The 20,027-nt window shown below is 46.3% G+C and overlaps 1 protein-coding gene across 1 annotated transcript; it reads left to right on the top strand.

Moving 5' to 3' along the window:
- Positions 1-224: 224 nt before the first annotated feature.
- LOC139321330 (cell adhesion molecule CEACAM5-like) lies at positions 225-15,871 on the top strand. Its single transcript, XM_070950001.1, has 7 exons — positions 225-297; positions 1,226-1,546; positions 3,878-4,001; positions 5,292-5,396; positions 12,513-12,634; positions 14,203-14,571; positions 15,735-15,871. The coding sequence occupies exons 1-7, from the start codon at positions 225-227 to the stop codon at positions 15,869-15,871; spliced, it is 1,251 nt and encodes a 416-aa protein (XP_070806102.1).
- Positions 15,872-20,027: the final 4,156 nt, after the last annotated feature.

Genomic DNA, 20,027 nt, shown 5'->3' with positions numbered 1-20,027 from the left:
ATCCTTTCTAAGGTAGGTAAATTGAGGACCCAGTTTGTGGGGGCAATAAGCTGACTTTGTATAAATATACAAAAGTATGAAGGCTATTGCTTAACGCACTGTAAGCCGCCCTGAGTCTCCGGAGAAGGGCGGCATATAAATCAAATTAAAAAAAAAAAAAAAAAGAGCTCGCCTGAGGTTCACAGCAGCTTTGGTACAAACTATATCTTGTAAGCTTTTAGATAATGGTGCATAACGGGAGCAATGCTCGGCGGTTTAAAGATGCTGCACTTGTCAGCTGGAAAGCTGACAGCCCAGGTTTGAGACCCGAGCGCCACATGATGGGGTGAGCTCCTGTTACTTGCTCCCGTTCCTGCCCACCTAGCAGTTCAAAAGCATGCAAATGTGAGTAGATAAATAGGTACCACTTTGGTGAGAAGGTTAACAGTATCCCGTGCCCCCTCGGCATGTAGTCATGCTTGCCAAATGACCACAGAAATGTCTTCGGACAATGCTGGCATTGCCCCCTAGAGTCGGATATGACTGGACAGGGACACCCTTACTTTTACCTTAGATAATGGTACCAGAAGAAGTTTACCCTTCTAGAATTGCCTCTTTAACTCCTTTCCTCAGGAGCCTAAACTTGGAAGATATTCCTTTAGTTTCGATCGTCAAGCTGCAAAAGTTACCATTCTTTGCCAAGGTTAAATTCTTGCTGAACTAAATATTGATTTTTTTCCCCTTTCCATTCAGCATCTGTCTTGAATTCTTGCCTCCACCGGGTTGAAGCTCCTCCTAAAACTACCATCAAAACTATTAGTCCTCGTGTTCCAACTCGTCCCCCTCCCTCTACCCGTCGTCCCCCTCCCACCACCCGTCCCCCTCCTCCCACTACCCGTCCCCCTCCCCCTCCTCCCACTACCCGTCCCCGTCCCCCCACTACCCGTCCCCGTCCCCCCACTACCCGTCGTCCTCGTCCCACTACCCGTCGTCCTCGTCCCACTACCCGTCCCCCTCCCCCCCACTACCCGTCGTCCTCGTCCCACTACCCGTCGTCCTCGTCCCACTACCCGTCCCCCTCCCCCCACTACCCGTCGTCCTCGTCCCACTACCCGTCGTCCTCGTCCTCGTCCTCGTCCCACTACCCCTCCTCCCCCTCCTCCCCCTCCCCCTCCTTCTCCCTCTCATCATCCTCCCTCTCTTCGCCCTCCTGCCACAAAACATATCTCTCCTGGGGTTCCCACAGTTTCTACTAATATTGCATTGGACCCCGAGAAACCCGAAATAGGAGGGCATGTCACCCTCATCCCGAGTGGAGATACCAACACCCTCAGCACCTGCAGCTGGTTTAGAGGGGGCGATGATGAGGCTAAGCCAATCGTGACCTATAGCCTACCCCCTCTATCTAAGCTGGCCTTCAAAGATGGCTCCACAGGACGGGAATTCCTTAACTCGGATTGTTCCCTGCACATCAAAAATCTGACCACTCAGGATGAGGGCTTCTACAAAGGAGTGATGGAGAAGAACGAAGGAAAGAGCGTGGGGAAAGTGTATCTGCGTCTCCAGGGTAATCTATCTATCTATCTATCTATCTTTCTCTCTTTCTCTCTCTTTCTCTTTCTCTCTCTCTCTCTCTTTTTCTTTCTCTCTTTTCTCTCTCTTTCTTTCTCTTTCTCTCTTTCTTTTTCTTTCTCTTTTTCTTTCTCTCTCTCTTTCTCTTTTTCTCTCTCTTTCTTTTTCTTTCTCTTTTTTCTTTTTCTCTTTCTTTCTCTTCCTCTCTTTCTCTCTCTCTCTTTTTCTCTTTCTCTCTCGCCTTCTCTTTCTCTCTCTTTCTGTCTTTTTCTTTCTCTCTCTCTCTTTTCTCTCTCTCTCTTTCTCTTTCTCTCTCTTTCTCTCTTTCTCTCTCTCTCTCTTTTTTCTTTCTCTCTCTCTCTCTTTCTCTTTCTTTTTCTGTAGAATAAAGCCGGACAGCATATAGATCTGGTTCACTACAGGGTTGTCTATAGGGAGGGTTGAAAAGGTCCAGTTGGCATCCTTGAACGTGCAAATCACCTTTTTTTCAGATGCATCTCACCAGATGTTTTGCCCATGTGAAGGCATTGCCCATGTGGAGCTGGGGAGAGGGAAGGAAGGAAGGAAGAAGGTGGAAAGGGAAGAAGGGAGAGACAGAGAGATGGCAGAAGGGCAAGGAAGGGAGGAGGGAGGGAGGGAGGGAGGGAGGGAGGGAAAGGAAGGAAGGAAGGAAGGAAGGAAGGAAGGAAGGAAGGAAGGAAGGAAGGAGAAGGTGGGAGGGAAGAAGGGAGAAATGGAGAGATGGCAGAAGGGCAAGGAAGGAAGGAAGGAAGAAGGGAGAGATGGAGAGATGTCAAAGGGAAAGGAAGGAAGGAAGGAAGGAAGAAGAAGGTGGGAAGGGAAGAAGGGAGAGATGGAGAGATGGCAGAAGGGGAAGGAAGGAAGGAAGGAAGGAAGGAAGGAAGGAAGGAAGGAAGGAAGGAAGGAGAAGGTGGGAAAGGAAGGAGGAAGAGATGGAGAGATGGAAGAAGGGGAAGGAAGGAAGGAGGGGCATTGCCACATACCCAGATTAATTTCATGTGTGTGTGTGTTTTATTGAAAGTTTTTTGCATAATTAAAACATTAAATAGAAAAAGTACATAAAGAGGAAACAGGAAAGAGATAAAAATGTCAGAAACATTACAGGTAAAGAAAGAAGAAAAGAGAAAAGTAAAGACGTGATTTCCATTCTTCTTTATAACACAAATGTTCATTATTTCCCCCCTTTATAATTCCATTATGTAGATCCCTTCTTCCCATATTCAATAATTTTAAGTTAACAAATCCAGAAATTGCCAATTCATTTTTTGTCAAAGTGCTAACTAAATCATTTTTAGCAAAAAGTCCATAAAGGCTTCCAATCTTTTATAGCATTACCTATTCTTTTTTCCTTAAATCAAATAGGTCAATTTTGCCATTTCTGCAAATTTTGCAGAAATTGTCCACACCTTGGTTATGGGTACTCAGATTTCATTCCTGAAATGGACTAAGTAGAAATTAAAAATGTCATGGCCAATCTTAATTCATACAAATGATAAAACTGTATAAAATTAAAGTCCTATACTTATAATTTTACTTGATTAAAAAGAATAATTTCCCCCCGCAGTAAATTTAGGATTATTGATTTGTTCATAGTAAATCATATGGGTATGGAATTCATGTATTTGAATGCAGTGCCTTTTCTTTAAAGTTTATTTTATTTTATTTTTTAAAAGCTATATTTCCTTTAGCCTTTACTGCATGAGTTAATTTATTGTCTATTTTTTGTTATTATTGGCTTTTGATTGTTTGTTGTTTCATAAAAGGACTGACTCTGTTTCCTTAATCTCAATCTCACCACACATAGACAGACTCCATCATAGTTTCAACGGGGATACTATGACCATATTAGATCAAACTAAATCCAAAAATGCTAAGGAATTCCTAGATGCATGGCAGTTCTGCACATTAGCCATCAACAGACACATAGAGATAAACTACATTTACACATCATTCGAAAGAGACAATAAAAAAGCTAAGGAGAAGAAAAAAGAACACATTCTCTTCAACACTAAAATAAGTGTAGATAAGCAGATAAGCAGGGATTAATACCAGACAAACAAACAAACAGACCAACAGATAATAATATCCTCATCAAGGAACTATGAAAGAAAGAAAATCACATCCTGACCAAATATTGGTAGGGCAGACTATTGCATATAAAGGGAGATCAAACCCCATTCCTTCTAGCACTGAAAAGGTTACCTAGTTCAGTAATGAAACATCTGCAGAAAAAAATATCAAGATCAGAGAGCACCAAGAACTCCAGAGTTCAATCCTGAGCTACATATATTCTCTTCTATTGAAGGACTAACTGGCAGGAAAGGAAACCGGCTTTCTACACGAGGCATCATAGGAATTGCAGTGTCGTCATTTTTCGTGGTCTCAGTGCTTGTAGGCCTAACTGCTTATCAGATCGTCACTTCTCGAAGGTAATATTTAGACTCAGGGGTGGGCTGCTAGGGGTTTGCAGGAGTTCAGGAGGACCTCTAGCTAAGATTCTGTGCAGTTCGGAGAACCTCCAAATCAGGAGTGAAATCTACTTACCTTCCTTGCCGGTTCGGAACTGCATGCGCTGTGCATGTGAGCTCGCTTTGCTCACGCTTCCATGCACATTACATGCACACGCAGACCTCTGCGCATGTGCAGAGGGTAAAAAATACATTACTTCCTGCTTAAAACCAGGAAGTAATGACACCCGAGTGGATGGGCAGAGCCTCATACCGCCATCACTACCAGTTCTCTGAACCATCTCCCACATTTGCTACCGGATCACCCGATCCGGTCCGAACCAGGAGCATTTCACCCCTTTCCCAAATCCTGGCTGGCCCCACCCACCCTGTCCTGCCCCTCCCAAGAGTCCCCACACGACCCGTTTTGGATGCAGGTAAGTGCAGGGTGCCCATGGAGGCTCAGGGAGGGCAAAAAACTGGCCTACCAGAGGTTCGGGAAGGCTAGAAATGGGGCCGTTTCTGGCCTCCAGAGCCTCAGGAAGCCGTTTTTTCCCTCCCGGAGGCTCGAGGAAAGCCTCCAGAGCCTGGGGAGGGCAAAAACAGCCCCCCCCATGGTGCAGGATGGCAACTAGGCCACACCCACCCAGCAACTGGGCAGAGAACCCCTTGCAAAAATTTTTGAAGCCCCTCCCCCCCTTGTTTAGACTCCTTTAAAACTCCAGGGGAAGTTTACTGCAAAATCCCCATTTCCTCCCGATCAGCTGGGACTCGGGAGGCAGAGAATAGATGGGGGGCGGGGCCAGTCAGAGGTAGTATTTACCAGTTCTCTGAACTATTCAAAATTTCCGCTACCGGTTCTCCAGAATTGGTCAGAACCTGCTGAAACCTTCCTCTGCCTCACTGGGGTCAAGAGTTACACTACTGTCAAAGAAATGGTGGAATAGAATAATTAAAGGAAGGATACAAAAGTAGGGATAGAACGAAATATGAATGGCAAAAATGAAAATATGTTTTTTTTTATTTACTTTAAATCATTCAATAGAATTGTTAAATTGTCCCAGAGCGAATTACCGTATGTTGAGCTGGCCATGGCAAAATGTCCCGCAGTGAGTGGGCCATGGCGAATTGGTGGCAGCAACTTGGCTGTGGCCAGTCTTCTCATTCCCATCGTTCCCCACCTCTGCCTTAGACGCAAGCGCAGGAAAGCAAAACACAGCTTGTTGAATTCAAAGGAATTCTCACGATGTTTGTTTTTTTCTGATTCTTCAGTAGTATTTCTCATCCTGCCCCGACCACCAGCGCGGCGGCGGTAGCACCGGTTGCAGCTCCAGCTCCAGCCCCGGCACCGATACCAGCATCAACGCAAGCAGCAAAGTAAGTTGTCATCCAATTAAATGATCCTTGAATGCCCTTCCTTGTTTACACCAAATAGCATTGGTCATAAGGAGCAGGGTGGCTCATGTGTTTAGGATGCCGAGTTGGAGGTTAACAAGCCCGTGTTTGAGACTTGAGTGCTGCTGCCTGGAGGGGGTGAGTGCCTGTTATTAGCTCCAGCTCCTTGATGGAGACGTGAAAAGGCACTCCCACGGGTATCCCCTGGGTGATGTCACTAGCTAATCGTTTCAACTCGGAAGCACCTTCAAAGGTGCCTCTGACAGGAACAGGACGAGGGCAGGAGTGGGCAGCTGGGGGTTCGCAGGGGTTTGGGAGAATCTCTCGCTAAGATTCTGTGCACTTCTGACTGGCCCCGCCCTGCCGCACCCTGCCCACCCCTCCCAGGAGTCCCCACATGACCCATTTTGGATGCAGGTTAAGTACAAGGCATGCATGGAGGCTTGCGAAGGGTGAAAAACGGGCCTACCAGAAGTTTGAGAAGGCCGGAAACAGGCCCATTTCTGGCCTCCAGAGGGCCTCAGGAGCCTGGGGAGGGCAACCCCCCACCTGTCATGCTGCAGGGAGCTGACTAAGCCATGCCCACCATGGCCATACCCACTCAATAACCGGGCAGAGAACCCCTTGTTATAATTTTTTGAGCCCACCCCTGGAAGAGGGGGAGTATAATTGGTCATTGGACTTTGGATATAGCAGAGAAGAAGATGGTACTTCAGAAGTCCTGGGTCCTCCTTTCAGGGTTGGCAGTAAATTGGCATCCAGGGATACCGACGGTGTAATTTCAACTAAAGAACTTAATAAATGTCCTTCAACTATTTACTATTCTATCCCATCTAAGTTGGTATAATGCCGTGATGGCGAACCTATGGCACACGTGCCACAGGTGGCACGTGGAGCCATGTCGCCTGGCACTCCAGCTTAGCTCCGGGAGTCTCTGGAGGCTGGGGACAGCAAAAGACATCACTTCCTGTCCAACTGGAAGTTGAGAAATGGGCCATTTCGGGCCTCCGAGGGAGTGGGGAAGGCTGTTTTCGCCCTCCCCAGATGCATAGAGAGGATCTGGAGCCAGGTGAAAAAGAAAAAAGGGCCATCACGTGCCAATAGTGGGGGGGGCAGGGAGGGGTCACACGCGCATGCACGGGGTGGGGCGCATAGAATTATGGGTGTGGACACACGTGTGCGTGAACCTCCCCTGCCCCCCCCTTCCTGGCACGTGATGGCAAAAAGGTTAGCCATCACTGGTATAATGGTATGTGAGAATAACCTTGGGAGAGAGAAGGAAGAGCCACAGACTAGGCCAGTGATAGCAAAACTTTTCGGCACCGAGTGCCCGAACTGAAACACGCGTGCATCTGACCAGGTGGCCGGAATGCATGTGTGCACGCATGCCTGTTTTTTGGCTGTTTGTCAAGCTGTTTTCAGGCCATTTTCAGGCCATTTTTCAGGCCAAATATGGCCGGAAAACATCCCAAAAAACATCCTGAAAACAGCCCAAATAACGGCCCGAAAAACAGCCCAAAAAACAGCCTGTTTTTTGGTCATTTTTCAGGCCATTTTCCAGTGCTCCGGCACCCACGAAAACCAGCTGGCCAGCACCATAAACCAGAAGAGCAGCTGGCAATGGCGTGCATGCCCACATAGAGGGCTCTGTGTGCCACCTCTGGCACGCATGCCATAGGTTCACCATCACCGGACTAGGCCATAGTCAGATAAGAGGCAGCTGAACCCCCAGAAGAAAAAGGAGCATGGCAAATATTTCAGAAGGGACAAAATTCCCTTAATAACTATCTCTTTTAGCAACAGAAATCTGGGGCTCAATTGTTGTCATAAGTCTACCGGTATGTAGTTTTAGTTTAAAACTAAGGGCCAAGATAACTCCATTGCTCGATCTCTGTTGACAACTTAGTGTTCAGAGCCATGCTCATTTTGTGTGTGTGTGTGTGTGTGTGTCTCTTTAGGAAAACAACAGCTCCCAAGCGTAAGACGACTCGTGGAGGTACCGCACAGCGAGGGGTGAGAGGTAGAGGCAGAGGCAGAGGTGGAGCAAGAGGTGCCCCCAGGAGAGGACGGTAAGTAACAGACCCAGGAAAGGAAGACTTAAAAACAATCTGTGAATTCCCACTCTGTGGAAAACATCACATCACCTGGCCTAATTTTTCTCCCCTTTCTTTTAAATTTTTAAACTGAAATTTTAATTTGTTTTTAAATTATTGGGATTTTAAATTGTCGTGGGCTAAATTATTTAATTTGGTTTTAAATTGTTTCTAACTTTTGTACTTCTGTATTTTATCCTGTGCCTGTTCACCGCCCTGAGTCCTTCGGGAGTAGGGCGGTATACAAATTTAATAAAACAAACATAAACACATGTTCATGCAATAATCATAGCACTTAAGACTTATATGCCGCTTCTCAGGGATTTTACAGCCGTCTCTAAGCGTTTCACAGAGTCTACATCTTGCTCCAAGAATCTGGGTCTTCATTTGACCCACTTCGGAAGGATGGAAGGCTGAGTCAACCTTGATTCGGTCAGGATCGAACTGCTGGCAGTCGGCAGAATTAGCCTGCAATACTGCATTCTAACCACTGCACCACCATGGCTCCTTAATGCTACCTGGTTAACCAGGCCTTTGCTAAACGTTGCTGACAGTTCACCTACTGTTGTGACCTAGGCTCACTTAGTCATTATAAGACACAATTAGTCCCAAACAAAAATATTTTATTATAACAGCTGAGAATTACTAAGAAGCAATGGATGGAAATCAGTCAAGGAGAGAAGCAACCTAGAACTAAGGAAAAATTTTTCCTGACAATTAGAACAATTAATCAATGCCTCTGGAAGCTGTGAGTGCTCCAACACTGGAGCTTTTAACAAGAGTTTGGACAACCATTTTGTCTGAAATGGTATAGAGTTCCCTGCCTGAGCAGGGGGTTAGACTAGAAGACCTCCAAGGTCCCTTCCAGCTCTGTTATTCTATTATGGATCCACATGTGAAGAGTTCAATTAGGTAAGGTTCAAATGGCATTCAAGGCACGGGTGGGTTCTACTTATCTTTACTACCAGTTCGCAACGGAATTGCGTGCGCTTGCTTGCTTCGCTCACGCACGCGGCTTACTTCTGCACATGCTCAGAAGCTTCTGCGTATGCGCAGATCGCTTCTGATGATGTCAGGGTCAGTGGGTGGAGCCTCCCACCGGTTTTACTACCGGTTCTATAGAACCGGTCCGAACCGGGGGCAACCCACCACTGATTCAAGGGGAGGTTGGACTTTGGCTGTTTGCGCCTCTCTAAAGATTCCAGACTAATTCCCTGCTTGACTCCTCCCTCTGGCTCAGCCAGTCTGTCTCCAACAAGAGCCTTGGTGGTGCAGCAGACTAAGTGCTGTTAAAGTAGCACTTAGTTGCCAGCTGCCTGCAATTAGTGCGAATTCAAATCTCACCAGGCTCAAGGTTGACTCAGCCTTCCATCCTTCCGAAGTAGGTAAATTGAGGACCCGGATTGTGGGGGCAATAAGCTGACTTTGTAGAAACACGGCTTATGGGGGGGGGGCAAAAAGCCCTAATAAGCAGGTATATACAAAAGAATGAAGGCTATTACTATAAGTGCATTGTAAGCCACCCTGAGTCTTCGGAGGAGGGCGGCATATAAATTGAACAAACAAATAAATAAATAAATAAATAAATAAATAAATAAATAAATAAATAAATAAATAGCCATATGGAATGGAGGCATTTGTGTAAGATGGTATAAAGTGCAGCAGGTGAGCTCCTGTTTCTACCAGCAGAGGGAGAAAAATACCACTTTTGAAGCAAACCTAGAATACATGATGGAATAATCTGATTTAATGGGCTATAAGATTACAGGCAGCTCTTGAATTACAATCAAAATAAAGAGTGGAACATTTGTCATTAAGCTGTGCAGTCATTGTGTACAGCATCACCTGTCCCTTCCTGATTTTAATGACCTTTTTTTTTGTTGCAGTTGTTAAGCGAGACAGTCACAGCATTGAGATTTGTGACTTTCCCGGCTGGCTTCTCCATTGAGTTTGCTTGTTTGCCGAAGCCAGCTCTGAAGGTTGCAAACGGCGATCGCACAACCACACAACTGTTGTACATTCACAACATAGCCAAGATCACAATCACATGACCCACAGGGACACTGTGTGCTCGACCTACGACAGTTTGTTTAGTGACCGTTCAAAGCACTGGAAAAAGGGACTTCTCATACTTACGGCCATCGTAGCATTCCCCATAGACACGTGACCAGAATTCAGATGCTTGGCAATTGACTCCTATTTATGAGAGTTGCAGTGCGGTGGTGGGTTCCTCCCGGTTCGGCCCGGTTCGGCCGAGCCGGTAGCGGTGACGATATGACGTCACCGAACCGGTTCTCTTTGTCCGGGAGCTGAGCCCTCCCGCCCGTCCCCGCGTTATTCTTACCGTTTATTTCTTCTTTTTTAGCCCAGCTGATAGGTGTGGCAGAGTGGATTGCCGCACCTCAGCTGGGCAGAGATTCCCAATGCAAAGCGTGTACACGAAAAGAACCGGTAGTAAAGCCGGTTAGAACTCACCACAGCGGTTAACAAGCCACGTTAACCGCTGTGTTGCTAAATTTTAACAACCGCGGTGATAAATACTTAATAAATATGTCAAGAAAGGTGATAAAACGGGGTCAAATTCATTTAACAGCTGTCTCACTTAGCAACAGAAATTTGGGCTCAATTGTAGTCATATGTCAAGGGCTACATTATATTTCATTTTTGGCTGCTGTGTGTGTGATTTGAGATTGACTCTCTTTCAGGTAAAAAGAACAGATTGCATCGAGCCTTCAAGAACAAAAATGGATCCCTTTTCTTCAACACGAAAAAAAAAACAACACTCTTCGACTTGCAAATTTTTATCTATCCCTCCCTGCGCCCAACAATTGACAGCAAATTCCCACAGCTCCTCTGATCCCACTACGATCTGAAAAGAACACCGACATTCTTATGCACTGAAAAAAATTAAACCATTGCAGTGTCTACTCCTGAGATTGTTAATTTTTGATCATTACTTTAAATACCCAGGGTTCAGGATGCCAGTGGAATAGGGGTGAAATGATCCCGGTTCGGAACGGATCAGGCGATCCGGTAGCGATTGTGGCAGGTGGTTCGGAGAACCGGTAGCGATGGCGGTGCAAGGCTCCGCCCATCCGCTCGGATGTCGTTACCTCCTGCTTTTAAAAGATTTTTAAAAAGGTTCTGAAGATTGTGTGCCATAGCTGTGATCATCGGAGCCTTTTTTTTAACCTTTTAAAAGCATTTTTTTTACCACCTATTCGGCCGAATAGGTTGTAAAATAATGCTTTAAAAAAAGTAAAAAAAAAAAAAGTTGGCCACGCCCACCCAGTCACATTACCCTCCCCCCCACCAAGCCACGCCCACAGAACCAGTAGTAAAAAATTATACATTTCACCACTGCTGTGGAAGGCACTCAAACACAGGAAATTCACACTGGAAATGTGCTTTTCTATACCTATATCTAAGCCAGGGGTATCCAACCTTGGTGTTGGAATACTTTTATTTTATTTTATTTTATTTTATTTTATTTTATTTTATTTTATTTTATTTTATTTTATTTTATTTTATTTTATTTATTTTATTTAATTTTATATTTTATTATTTTATTTTATTCATTTAGTTTGTCAAACATGTACTAGATAACAGGTATAAGTATAAACATGGACATGGACACAGGAAATGAGTACAAATAAGTGGGGACAGTAGGACAGGGACGGTAGGCACGCTGGTGCGCTTATGCACGCTCCCTTTACGGACCTCTTAGGAATGGGGTGAGGTCCACTGTAGACAGTTTAAGCTTGAAGCTATGGGGGTTTGAGGATGTAACAACGGAGTCAGGTAGAGCATTGCAGGCATTGACCACTCTATTGCTGAAGTCATATTTTCTGCAATCGAGTTTGGAGCGGTTTACCTTGAGTTTGTATCTATTGTTTGCCCATGTATTATTGTATTATAAAATACATGTTGGCATGTATTCTCTATTGCAACAACTACAGAAGTATTCAGCCAGTAGATGGCAGTATTTAGTAGTTGGGATCTATGGTATATACTCTATGCTCTTTTGTTCTAAGTAGAGTTTCCTATTTCCTATTACAGTTATATAGTTGAGCAGTAAAGCACATGGTGACTGTGCTCTTTGTTTTTTTGTGTGCTTTATATAAACAGAATTTCTAACGCTTGGCCACTTTAAAACCTGTGGACTTTAATTCCCAGAATTCCCATGCTGGCTGGGGAATTCTGGGAGTTGAAGTCCACAGGTCTTAAAGTGGCCATGGTTGGATATCTCTAATCTAATCCTTTCTCATCTTAACCTGGATCTTTGTGCCAAAATGGACGGCCGAAGGCAATTAGATTATGCCAATAGTGTTCTTTTTGAGCTGTACTAAGAATCTAGAGTCCATGAAACATTCTGATGAATGTGGACAACCCTTATGAGCCCAGAAAGAGCATTTTGGGGGGTACCTTGATTAATAAAATGCCAAATTTGGAGAGGGGGGGAGGATCAATTCCATGGCTGTCCATGCTGACTTGTAAAACTGGTTCCCCCTCCCCCATCAGAAGCCTTGCTACCATAAATTTATTCAAGGAGCAACTGAGAACATCAGCTTTGGAAGCCGGAAATTAGGCCGGAAGCTTCCATGCTGCCACCTTCAAATGTGTGGGAAAGTAGGAGGGGGGATTTAATAGAGGGGTTGTCTGTAGACATAATAGCATTCTTCCTGTCAGTCAAAGTCAGGCCGATCCTGCATCTGGAGAAGGAGAGGTCGGAGTGAGGTCTCGGGATGGGACGGTGGTTGATTGGAGCATGTGATCAACTGAGGAGTGAGGGGATGGTTTGGGGGGTTTTGATTTATTGAGGGAAAATCCGGACCTCTCAGATTCGGGTTTTCCCAGATGTGCCAGTTTACCTATTCTAGTAAATAGAACTTTGAAAAATGCTTGCTTCAGAGTCTTTACTTGGAGTTGGGGTTTTTTTCTGGAACGCTACAGAGAAGATGTTAAGAACTTCAGATCCTCCAGCTTTCTGCTATGCTCTCCTTAGCATTGACCATCTAAAACCAGCTGTCAGTGACCTTTGGGAGAGTGCGCAGAAGGAAGGGGAAAGGTCTTTTAGTAGGATGAGTATGGTTCCTAATTCCTGCAGCGACGTCTCTTGGCACACAGGTAGGCAATCAGCAAGTTCTCCGGCAGAAATATCATTTTTGAAGAAGGGTTCCTTGGATGACTCTCGATGGCCCACTTCACCAGGATCTCTATCTCAAGTTTTGCTTTGTGACCTTTGGCTGTGAGTTCACAATGGCTTAGAGCAGTGGGCCTGGCAGTGAAGCCTCCCAGTCCTAGTGGGAGGAAACTCTGGCGTGGGGGAAGAACATGGAACACGATCCTCCAGATGGGCACCAAGATATAAGTTCAGGATGTCCATCACCAAGTATGGCAGGAATAACAGCTGCCTGCTGCCAGGCCCTGAAGACCCTTTCAATGTGTCACTGTTACTGGCTTATTCTACTTTTCACAAGTAAGAAACGAGCAGTTGGGGTTGAAATGAGGTTCACCGAGAGGTATTTATGTATTCCTTTATTGAATGAATGTGCCATCCATCTCATTCTCAAAAGAGACACTGGAGGACTTTTGTGCATTTTTAATGCTGAGATGGAAGATGGACAGTCGGTTCTCCTGGATAAGGGCTCTCCAAACTTGGCAACTTGAAGGCTTGTGGACTTCAACTCCCAGAATTTCTCAGCCAGCCATAGGAATTCTGGGAGTTGAAGGCCACAAGTCCTAAAGTTGTCAAGCCTTGGAGAGCCTTGATCCAGGGGAACCAACTGAAAATCCTAGTTCGGTGCTTTTTCAATTAAGCTATGATTGCCTTTCTGAGATGGTGAGTGGCATTATGATAGATGATGATGAGATTATCCATTCAGTCGTGTCCGATGCTTGGCGATTCTATGGGTCAGGTCTCTCCACAACTTCCAATCTTGCACTATTTACTGTTTACTATGATGGTTATCTTTACGTTGTGTATTCTTGGTTGAGACCATACACATACACCGTACACACGGTGGCTTCAACTCCCAGAATTCCCCAGCCAGCATTGTTTCTCAATCTTGGCCCTTTAAGATGGGTGGACTTTCCAGTCCTCTCTAAGCGGTTTACTGAGTCAGTCTTTTGCCCCCAACAATCTGGGTCCTCATTTTACCGATCTTGGAAGGACGGAAGGCTGAGTCAACCTTGAGCCGGTCAGGATCGAACTGCTGGCAGTCAGCAGAGTTAGCCTGCAATGTTGCATTCTAACCACTGCGCACCATGGAATGGAAGGAGGGAGGGAGAGAGGAAGGAAGGAAGGAAGGAAGGAAGGAAGGAAGGAAGGAAGGAAGGAAGGAAGGAAGAAAGGAAGGGCAATAGCACTTAGACTTATATACCACTTTACAGTGCTTTACAGCCCTCTCTAAGCAGTTTACAGAGCCAGCATAACTGCCCCGAACAATTGAGGTCCTCATTTTACCGACCTTGGAAAGATGGAAGGCTGAGTCAACCTTGAGCATGGTGAGATTCGAACTGCTGAACTGCAGGCAGTCGGCAGTCAGCAGAACTAGCCTACAGCACTGCACTCTAGTGGTATATAAGTCTAAGCGCTAATTGCTATTGTACACAGCTTCCCTTCTCCAAATGCTGCTCTGACGTCTTCTCGAAGGGGGTCTCTTCGGTGTTTTTCTTCCTTCCCAACCCTCCAGGTCACGCCCTGAAACCACCTGGCTTCCAATTGGCTGCAGCAGCTGAAAATGTCACCATTGACGTGAAGGTAGATCCTGACGATCCCGACATCGGATGGGACGTGGCATTATCTCCATCAGGAGTGAAGGCTAACATCCTGGCCTGCCACTGGTACCGAGGGGAGACAAATAACTTTTTCGAGATCTTAGCTTATCATCCCAAGAAAAATTCTGTGGTCTACGGCCCGGCTTCCCGCCACCGTGAACGCATCAGGCCAGATTGTACGCTTCTTATCAGAGATGTTATAGTCACTGACTCCGACTTCTACGCTGTGTATAAAAATACTGTTAACCGATCCGAAGTGGGAACTGCGACCTTAATAGTCAGAGGTAATTGCTATTACCGCTTTCGGCTTACTTGTTCTAACAAAACGCGTATGGTAGTGAAATGTAATTCGGGCAGTTACCATCTCACCGTGCTTTCTTTCAAATACAAGATGTCCTCAACTTGCGACCCACAAGTGAGCCCCCAATTTCTGTTGTTAAGTGAGACATTTGATAAGTGAGCTTGGCTCCATTTTACGACCTTTCTTGCCTCGGTGGCTAAGCGAGGTTGCCTGCGGTTGTTAAGTTAGCAGCACAGTTGTTGAGTCAATCGGTCTTCCTCGTCAGAACGTCGCAAAAGAGGACCACGAGACCTTGAGTTAAAGTCTTCAAGTCATAAAAGGGGTCATAGTTCCCCACTTCTGCTGTAGGCAGTGTTTCTCAATTTGGCCCTTTAAGATGGGTAGACTACAACTCCCAGAATTCTCCGGCTAGGATTGTTTCTCAACCTTGACCCTTCGAGATAGATGGACTTCAACTCCCAGAATTCCCCAGCCAGCATGGACCTAGACTATTATGCCATGCCAAGCGGAGAGCCAGTTTTCTGTTTCTCAACCTTGGCAGCTTGAAGAGGTATGCACTTTGACACGCCTTAAAGTTGGCGAGAAATCCTTTTAAGGTCTAATCCAGGGGTGTCAAACTCAGTTTCACTGAGGGCCACATTGGGGCTGTGGTTGACCTCGGGGGGGGGGGGGCAGGTGGGCGTGGCTGACTGGTTGGGCATGGCCAGCTTGGCGCCACTCACTGGGCGTGGCTGACTGGGTGGTCATTGCCAGATGGGTGGGTATGGCCAGCTTGATGCCACTTCCCAAACTGCTGGCAAGTTTCCTCTTTTCATTGGGTAGACCAGGCCGAAGCCATGTGGACCGGCCCCTTACGTTTTCCAGGATGGCTCCACGGGCCAGATCCAACCACATCACAGGCCAGATCCGGCCTTGACACCCCTGGTCTAATGCAACTCCAACAAGAATGCTCCAGTAGTGGGTTTCAAATCCTGGCACTACGGGTTTGCGCAGGCACAGAGTGTTTTTGATGACGTCTGGGTGGGTAGGTGGAGCCTCCCGCCGCCGCTAATACCGGTTTGCCCCGGTTCGGGGCGAACCGGACGCAACCCACCTCCTGGAATGCTCCCTTTCCAAGTTCTTCACGGCTTTTCTCTCTCTTGCCAGACAGAAGTTACTACGCCGTGGAGCGACGCACGATGTCTCCGTTAGCCCTGTTAGGAATCATTGTTTCCAGTGGCACTGGCTTTGCCTTCATTGTGTCGCTGATGCTTTACCGAACTGTGGGCCGTGTTAAAAGGTGACATTTCTCTTTTTTCCCATGGAGACCTAGTGTAACTTCTTTGTAACTTTTTTTTTTTTTTTTGTAAGAAAGAAGAGCAACTAAGATGATTAAGGGCCTGGAGTCCCCCCCCAAAAAAACCAACATATGAAGAAGGGTTGCAGGATTTGGGTACGGCCAATCTAGAGAAAAGGAGAAGTAGGGGGGGACATGATAGCAGGATTCCAGTATTTGAGGGGCTGCCACAAAGAGGAGGGGGTCAACTTATTTTCCAAAGCACCTGAAGGCAGCATGAGTAGCAATGGATTGGAAACTAATCAAGGAGAGAAAAAACCCTGGAATTGAGGAGAAACTTCCTAATAGTGACGACAATTAACCAGTGGAACAGCTTGCCACCAGAAGTTGTGGATGCTCCAACATTGGAGGTTTCCAATTGGGTGACTTTGGCCCAATCACCAGGAGATACTGTGTTCTATTCTGCCCAGTGGTGAAATTCGAATTTTTTTACTACCAGTCCTGTGGGTGAGGCTTGGTGGGTGTGGTGTGGCTTGGTGGGCGTGGCTTGGTGGGCATGGAAGGATACTGCAAAATCTCCATTCCCACCCCACTCCAGGGGAAGGATACTGTAAAATCCCCATTCCCTCTCCACTCTGAGACCAGCCAGAGGTGGCATTTGCCGGTTCTCTGAACGACTCAAAATTTCCGCTATCGGTTCTCCAGAACCTGTCAGAACCTGCTGGATTTCACCCCTAGTTTCGCCTCATCCATAAAAGCCAATTGGGTGACTTTGGGCCAATCACCAGGAGATGGGGAGTTCTAATCCTGCCTTATCCATGAAAGCCAATTGGGTGACTTTGGGCCAATCACTCTCTTTCTCAGCCCAACCCACCTCACAGGGTTGTTGTTGTGGGGAAAATAGGAGGAGGAGCAAGTACTAGATGTATTTGCCACCTTGAAGTTATTTGTAAAGACAATAAAGCTGGGATACAAACAAACAAACAAACAAACAAACAAACAAACAAACAAACAGAGTTTTTCATTCTATGTGTGTTTGTGTCCGTGTGTGTCCATGTATATGTTTGTGTTTTCTCTTCTCCTAAGGCCTGCACGTGCTACAGAGCTGGGAAGTGCGGAGATATCTCAAGCCAAGTAAGTTCCAGATCTGAACTATGGCACGTAAACATACCAGGATTTCATTTTGGGGGGGGTGGGAGGAAATAAACCTCATTTCCCATTGAATTTACATGTCAGAAGGTCACAAAAGGTGATCGCATAACTGTTCTGTCCCCGTCTCACACACGCACACAAACAGTCAGCCAGGAGTTAATAAAGTCAGGAATTTCTTTGAGATAACAGCATTGGCAGCAACCCAGTAGCTGCTTGCCAAAAACTTTACTTACAAAGGGAGGTTTTCCTCCTCCGTCGGATAAACCAAAGTAAGTTCACAAAACCAAAGAATTGTCAAGTCCAATCCATAATAAATCCAAGGAAGGCATATAACGAAATTCCAGAAATGCAGTATGACTTGTGTTAAATTAAAATCTTCCATTATTTGCTCGTTCAATTTATAATCCTTCATTATGTGTGGATGTAACTTCGAATGGTCACTAGCAATAGCAACAGCATTTATATACACCACTTCGTCGTGCTTCTATAGTCCTCTCTAAGCAGTTTACAGAGTCAGTAAAATTGCCCCCAACAATCTGGGTCCTCATTTTACCCATCTCGGAAGGATGGAAGGTCTGAGTCAAATTTGAGCCAGTGAGATTTGAACTGCTGATCTGTAGCTAGCAGTCAGCTGAAGTAGCTTGCAGTACTGCACTCTAACCACTGCGCCACCTCTGCCACTAAAGGAACTGTTGTAACCCTTACCTGGATTTTTGGTCTTGTCTGTACAAGCAGACCGGCTCAAGGGAGATTCTTGGGAAAGGATGAATAGAATAGAATAGAATAGAATAGAGTAGAGTAGAGTAGAGTGTAGAGTAGAGTAGAGTAGAGTAGAGTAGAGTAGAGTAGAGTAGAGTAGAGTAGAGTAGAGTGTAGTGTAGTGTAGAGTAGAGTAGAGTAGAGTAGAGTAGAGTAGAGTAGAGTAGAGTAGAGTAGAATAGAATAGAACAGAATAGAATTTTTATTGGCCAAGTGTCATTGGACACAAAGGAATTTGTCTTGGTGCATTTGCTCTCAGCAAGAAGAAGGGGGGAGGGATTTCTTTTGAAGGCACATCTCTGAAAATCCATCTTTCTCTCACCTCTTTCATAGGATAGAAAGCCAGATTGGAAGTCAACAGAGATTAAGTACTCAAAACATTCTACCTGGGTAAGTACAAGGATATAAGTACAAGGCGTTTCCATTTCAAGCTCTTCCTGCCCATTGCTGGAGTAGATGCTTAGCTCATCTGAAAACTCTAACTGGACTTAGGTGTTCTGTAGCCCATGGTGCTGTCCCTAATCATACTTGAACAACTTGTGACTGGCTAAGTCAAGGATATAGTTGGGTGGGTGGATGGATGGAGAGAGGAAGGGAGGGAGGGAGAGAGGGAGGGATAGGTGGAGGGATGGAGGGATGGATAGATGGTGGAGGTATAGGGGATAGGTGGATGAATGGATGGGGGATGGATGGATGGATGGATGGATAGGTGAAGAGATAGGTGGAGGGATGGATGGATAGATGGATAGGTGGAGAGATAGGTGGAGGGATAGGGGATGGGTGGAGGGATGGAGGGATGGATGGGTTGGTGGAGGGATGGGTGGATGGGTGGATGGATAGGTAGAGGGATGGGTGGATGAATGGATGGATGAATGGATGAATGGATGGGAGGGATGGATGGATGGATAGGTGGAGGGATGAATGGATGGATGGATGGATGGATGGGGGATGGATGGATGGATGGATAGATGGAGAGATAGGTGGAGGGATAAGAGATAGGTGGAGGGATGGATGAGTGAGTGGGTGAGTGGGTGGATCGGCGGGTAGATGAGTGGATGGATGGAAAATGGGTGGATGGTGATCTGTCCCTGTCCACACACACACACAAACACAGCCAGCCGAGGGTTAAGGAAACACTTTGGTACACACCCAGGTCTTTATCTCCAACTTGGCAGCGACTTACACACCGTCTGCCAAGTGCATTTATTTCCACAAAACAGAAAGATAAGATACTTAGCGTACAAAAGTTCAATCAGAATAATATTCCTCTCAGCAGTTTCCGGACGAGGCTTTAGTGACTATCCAAGGTTTACTTTTGTTCGTCACAAGGATCACTGGCCACCACCCTCTATTATATAGTCTCTGGGGTGTGGTCCAGTGACTCAGTTCTAATCCCTAGCACGCCTCCTGAGCTGCTGCAATCGTTTATCACGCCTTCGGAGGCGTGTGTCCAGGAATGATGTCTCTCCCTCGCTCTCATCCGAGACACCTGGCTCCTGGCTAATCTCCTCTCCAGTGCCAGAGGGGAGGGGCCTGGAGAGGGAGGCCTGGCTGACTCCTCTTCCTCATGCTCGAAGCTTTCTTCCTCCGATGGGACAGGCTCAGAGGGCGGGGCCACAACAGATGGATGGATGGATGGATGGATGGATGGATGGATGCTTGATTGATTGGTTGGTTGGTTGGTTGGATAAATGGATGGGTGCACGGATGGTGGATAGATGGATGGATGCATGGATGATGCGCCATTTGTTATGTGGACTTCAAGTCACCACATACTGCTCGATAGATTTTCTCCACAATGATCTGTCCCTATTCTGCTTCTCAGAGGTGGGATTCGCTTACCTTCCTACCGGTTCGCAAATGTGAGCGCGCGCACTCACTTCGCTGGCACGCGCCACCTTCCACGCATGCTCGGCCTTCCGCCCATGCTCTTTGCTCTCGCGCGGCCTCCAAAACGTGGCGAAATAGGACAGCATTACATCCAGGCGGGTGGGCGTGACCTACTGCAGTCGCTGCTACGGTTCGCCCGAACCGGACAGAACCAGCTGGATACCACCACTGCTGCTTCTCCAACTCTTTCAACAGTGAACTCTTCACTGCTGTAACGATCTATCCACTGCTAGTTGACATCTTCTTTCCTTTCGCATTTCCCAACATTAGGGCCTTTTCCAGAGAGCTAGATCTTTACATAAGGTGCCTGAAGAACAGTAATTTAAACCTGGTCACATATGCCTCTTAATTTGGCCCCCCAT

The sequence above is a fragment of the Pituophis catenifer genome, unplaced genomic scaffold (genome assembly GCF_029215685.1).
Source record: "Pituophis catenifer annectens isolate HBS135680 unplaced genomic scaffold, rPitCat1.0.hap2 SCAF_9, whole genome shotgun sequence".
Taxonomy (NCBI): Eukaryota; Metazoa; Chordata; class Lepidosauria; order Squamata; family Colubridae; genus Pituophis; species Pituophis catenifer.
The sequence above is the reverse complement of the archived record's forward strand: the minus strand, read 5'-3'. Positions and strand labels throughout refer to the sequence as shown.

What these genes read in the sequence shown, in the direction of transcription:
- LOC139321330 (XM_070950001.1), top strand. Translation starts at nt 225, where the DNA reads ATGGTGCATAACGGGAGCAATGCTCGGCGGTTTAAAGATGCTGCACTT. An exon ending in AGTGTATCTGCGTCTCCAGG is followed by an intron (nt 1,547 to 3,877) that starts GTAATCTATCTA and finishes CTTCTATTGAAG; the next exon opens with GACTAACTGGCAGGAAAGGA. An exon ending in GCATCAACGCAAGCAGCAAA is followed by an intron (nt 5,397 to 12,512) that starts GTAAGTTGTCAT and finishes TGCTCTCCTTAG; the next exon opens with CATTGACCATCTAAAACCAG.